The sequence below is a fragment of the Notothenia coriiceps genome, unplaced genomic scaffold (genome assembly GCF_000735185.1).
Source record: "Notothenia coriiceps isolate Sejong01 unplaced genomic scaffold, NC01 NC01_scaffold00038043, whole genome shotgun sequence".
Lineage (NCBI taxonomy): Eukaryota > Metazoa > Chordata > Actinopteri > Perciformes > Nototheniidae > Notothenia > Notothenia coriiceps.
Genome location: NW_011370744.1, coordinates 1 through 4,604, shown reverse-complemented (window position 1 = coordinate 4,604; position 4,604 = coordinate 1). Strand labels below are relative to the sequence as shown.

Here is a 4,604-nt window from a genome sequence, read left to right as displayed (position 1 = left end):
TTGGCTACTCTTGAGTTGTTATTGTTGTTAGCATAGCGCATAGGTGAGCGTAAACTGTTATTGGCTGGATTCTTGGGCAGCCCCGCCCCCTCCACGTGTGATTGACATGTATGGTATGTGGTCATTCTTTTGAACTAAATTACATTTTTGTATCTGTTGCTGCAAACATATCTGCTTTCTATATCACGTTGCCCTTCTTTTCATTCGAGAGGAATATCAGAGATTAAATAGGATAATTTATATTGTATAATTTCATAATGGTGCCCATTGTTTTGTTTTATTTTATTGACTGGAATACCCATTGGGAGGCAATTATAATATGTGGATGCAATTCCTAAATTGTATTTCATAAAAGGAGAATTATTGTAGTATGTCACAAAATACAACACATTGTAACAAAAACCGAGACACAATTATGATTTTACTTTATTTTAAACACCAACAGAAACCATTTAAGCATCAAAACAAGAGGTCATATCACCAATATACATATTAAAAAAAGGGTACAACAGAAATAAAACAGGAGAATATATGAAAATTAAAATATCAAACTAAAGCACTACACCAAGCAATGCCATTACACCCATAATCATGAACGTTTCGCAGTGCTTAGTCTACCTATTTACAACAATCCTTCCTCTCTGGTATAATATATCCTGCTTTAATATATTTAGCGTTGTGATTAAACACCCAGCTTTTAAATCACGTAGTATCAAAAGTATCATTTGATAGTGTTTTGAATAAAGTTTGATATGCTGTTAACTTGGGGCAGAGTAAAGGCAGTGAATGTCACTTTTCTTTCAATACTACTAAGTTAGTGGTACATTCAAAAAACAAATGACCTCAACCTTGCCTTCAACTGAAGCTGTTTGTTTGAAAGTCGGATAAAAAAGTGAGTGTATAATTGAAAGAAGGTATATGGATCGTCAGTCACAGCAGGAATCCAACAGCTTCTTCTCCTGCTTAATTAGTGTTATTTTATCTTTAGGAAGTAAATATTCACATCTATTTGGCTGTTCATGTTCAACCCGGACTACATTCATTACTCACAAGGACTTCACGGTTTGTTTACCTGCAGCCAATAGACACTAGTCTGGACTCTGCACTCGACATATCAAGAGGAAAACGATGATCGCACATTGAGAGGCCTAACGTCACCTGTCGAGAGGTTTTTACTTAGCTGTGCTCTGCCATCAAAACATTTACGATCACGACCACAAGCAGCTTCTATACAGGCCCCTGCTAAAACTCATATTAAACTATTCACTCTAAAACAGGAAACGGAATATTAACGGAAAAGCAGAATATTCAGACTCACTTGAGGATTTTTTCTACCATGCATCACTGCTATAGTGTCCCTGAACACAAATAGCTGTATATTCAACTACCGGATGTAAATCCAGTCTAGCTCACTATAGCAGTAATGCCGTTATAAACAATACTAGCAGAGGCAGGTCTGATCTGTGCGTAATGCCCTTAATTATGGGATTACAATCCGCAACACATCACAGCTGTGTTGCTCTGTAATCTGCGTGGGCGTCGTACTTCCGTCTCCCTGCCCACGCTCAAATAAATCTCTCCTACAGCTGTTCCCTCGACACAAATCAGGCCAACAGCTGCCGAGTCACACAGTTATACTTCCGAGTCGCCTCACACGAACCCACCACAGAGTGAAAACAAACACGGCATATTTCAAAACATCTCTGGAATGACAATTTATAACACACGAGCGATACCTTCAAGGTCATACAACATTTAAATAAAATAAAAAAGTGTTATTTAATATGTATATATTAAAAAGAAGCCGGGGAATTCGAAGGCTCTTTATTTTGCTTGACTATAAACTCTAAATCTTAAGACAGTGTGTCCCGCAGGGTACTCATTCTATTTGGCAATGTTTCTGTAAGAGTTGGCAGAGAAGTGAGGAATAAGGGAGAAAAACGAGAGGCCGTTTGTTTTAAGATGAAGATGGCACTTTTCTCTCCGTTATACACCTCTTATATATTTATTTAAAGTGCAGCATTAGGGCGCTTAATGCAGGCACGCTTATTTGTATCCATGTGGGGAATTACATTCTTAGGCGTTGGAGGAGCCTGGACCTAAGAATTTAATTGTCATAACTACACTGTAACTATGCACATACAGTATGACAACAAGAACCTTGAACCTTGAACCATGTGGTATAGTAGTTCTGTCAGGGATGGCCTCTGTAATAATGTCTAAACATCTGGACCCCTCTATTCCCTGACTATTCATAACAACGTCTCCATCCTCTTTACCTACTGCTCTTGTAAAAATACTTCCCACAGTCTGTTAACGAAAGCCTGCCGTGAATCTGACCTTTGTAGTGTTGTCTTAAAAAGTGAATCTGGCCTTCCCTGTTAAGGAAAAGATCTGATTTGTTTCTCTAGTTCAGCGGTTCCCAACCCTTTTGGTCACGTGTCCCCCTTGAGCTGGTCGCCACGCTATAAGTACCCCCTCACTCATCTGTGATGATATGTGTTCCTGTATTAAACCCTTTGTAATAATGTTCAACCCTCCTCAGATGAACATCACTTGCATAACTCACCCTTAATACAAATGCATTTAAACTTGACGTTGATACTTACTGTCAGTGAAAATAATAATATTAAGACTCACTTCTAGCAGTTTCCACATCTTTCGTTAAGACTAGAGCTTGTAATGACACACTTGAGCGTGTCTTTCATACGCTTTGATAGCTCTGGGGGCAGGACACCAGGCTTATGAAAATTGATTAGGTAAAATGTTTTGTGTGGAAATGTATTGCAATCCCTAATATCTCTACGTACCCCCTCGAGAACCCCTAGGGGTCCCCGTACCCCCGGTTGGGAACCACTGCTCTAGTTGATAGAAATTGGATTTGGGCTACAGGACAAAGTGTTTCAGTCTCAGAACTCGTCGTCGGAGCTGAGCAGGAGCGTCTTCTCGTTGTCCCCGCGGGTGCTGAGGTTGCTGTGGCTGCGGGACAGCGGCGGCCCCCCGCTCCGCTCCAGCGTGGACTGCTGGGTGTACTGCTGGTACGCCGGGGAGAAGTTATGGATGGCGTCCTGAACCATGTCGCCAGGGTTCATGGTCTCCTTCAGGCTGCTGGAGATGCTCTTCATCGGGGCGCAGCGACCTGGAGGAGGGTAGAGGGGGATATTAATGAAGAGACACAGAAGTGTATGGACAGGGACGGGGATATGGAGGAGACAGGTGAGTGAAAACAAATACAGAGACTATGTTTCCGTCCATCTGTCCAGTGAACTTACCATATGCATCTTTAATATGTTGGCTTAAAATGAGGGCTGTCAACGTTAAAGGGGCCCTATCATGCTCTTTGGGGTTCTCCCTTTCCTGTAGTTTGTTATATGGGTTTTTGTGCGTGTATGTAAATGGTCTGCAAAGGCTAATATCCAAAGTTCCCTCCAGTATGAGAAAAATAAAGATCTTTTGAACATTAAAGTATGGAAACATGTCACAGTAGAGACACTAAATACACATTTGAACCTGAAAATGAGCAGAATAGAGCCCTTTTAATTGTGATTGAGTATGCACCATACACACCAGATGCAACACAATACAAATACAATTTTTATTTTCCTGGTACAGAAAATGTGACTGAGTCTGCGTATAGAGACATGGACTAACATTGGCTTGAAATCAGTGACAGCAAAACCAACATAAGGAAACTAAATACTGGCCTAAACCCACTTTAAAAAGTACAAACTAAAATCATGCTGAACGGAAAATAAATGATAATGTAATTTAACATTAACCAAAATCAAACACAATACAATCCAACAAAAATAACTGAAATGGGGGTCTAAACGTACAGAAACACAGCTAACATCAGACCTACCGTACTGTCCGTAGATAGGAAATGAGCCTTTGAGTGCAGTGAGGAGACAAAGGAGACAAGGAACAAGAGAAAGTCAAGATTTAAGGGAAAAGCAGAGAAAAAGAGAAAGATTTAAAATGTATAGAGCATAAAAAGAAAGGAAACAAAGTAAAAAGGTTCTGGATACACAGAGTGAGGTCGGATCAGATCTGTAAGACTGCAGGAATAGGTTTAGAGAACCACTTCAGATTAGATTATAATACACACTTTTAAATAAACACTCTCTTCCTCATCGTCCACACAGTGAGGCTTTGGTTCCACTTGTTCTCACCATATGAGTCCAGTCTTTTGTCCATGTAGACCTTGTAGGTGAAGGCGTGGCGCAGGGCAACGGCAGCGAAGAACATCTCGATGCAGATGATGAAGTTTTGGTAACCCGCGGCAACCGTTCCCTCACCCACGGAGAACTTGGCCGAGTTGATCTGAGGGATCGCTCCGCACTTCTCCAGGATGGCAAGCAGCATCCCTGCATCGCAGAAGAAAGACAGGAAGTGAGGAAATAGAGGATAGACTCAAACTCTTTGAAAGCTTTCTGGATATCTGGATAAAAAAATAAATAAAAAAAGTTACAAACCCCTGAATCAGAATCAGGTTTATTACCAGGTAGGTTGATACGTACGAGGAATTTGACTTATGTCATGGTGCATAAATAAAAGTAAAACCTAACCCTAAAAACACAGATAGAGAACAAAAAATAATACAA

General features: G+C 40.5%; 1 protein-coding gene across 1 annotated transcript; it reads right to left on the bottom strand.

Annotated features, from left to right (window-relative positions):
• Positions 1-802: 802 nt before the first annotated feature.
• Positions 803-4,399, bottom strand: LOC104967958 (transmembrane protein 184B-like). The gene is made up of 3 exons (XM_010797501.1): positions 4,173-4,399; positions 3,863-3,889; positions 803-3,139 (listed from the first exon to the last, which is right to left on the bottom strand). The coding sequence occupies exons 1-3, from the start codon at positions 4,363-4,365 to the stop codon at positions 2,910-2,912; spliced, it is 450 nt and encodes a 149-aa protein (XP_010795803.1). The 5' UTR covers positions 4,366-4,399; the 3' UTR covers positions 803-2,909.
• Positions 4,400-4,604: the final 205 nt, after the last annotated feature.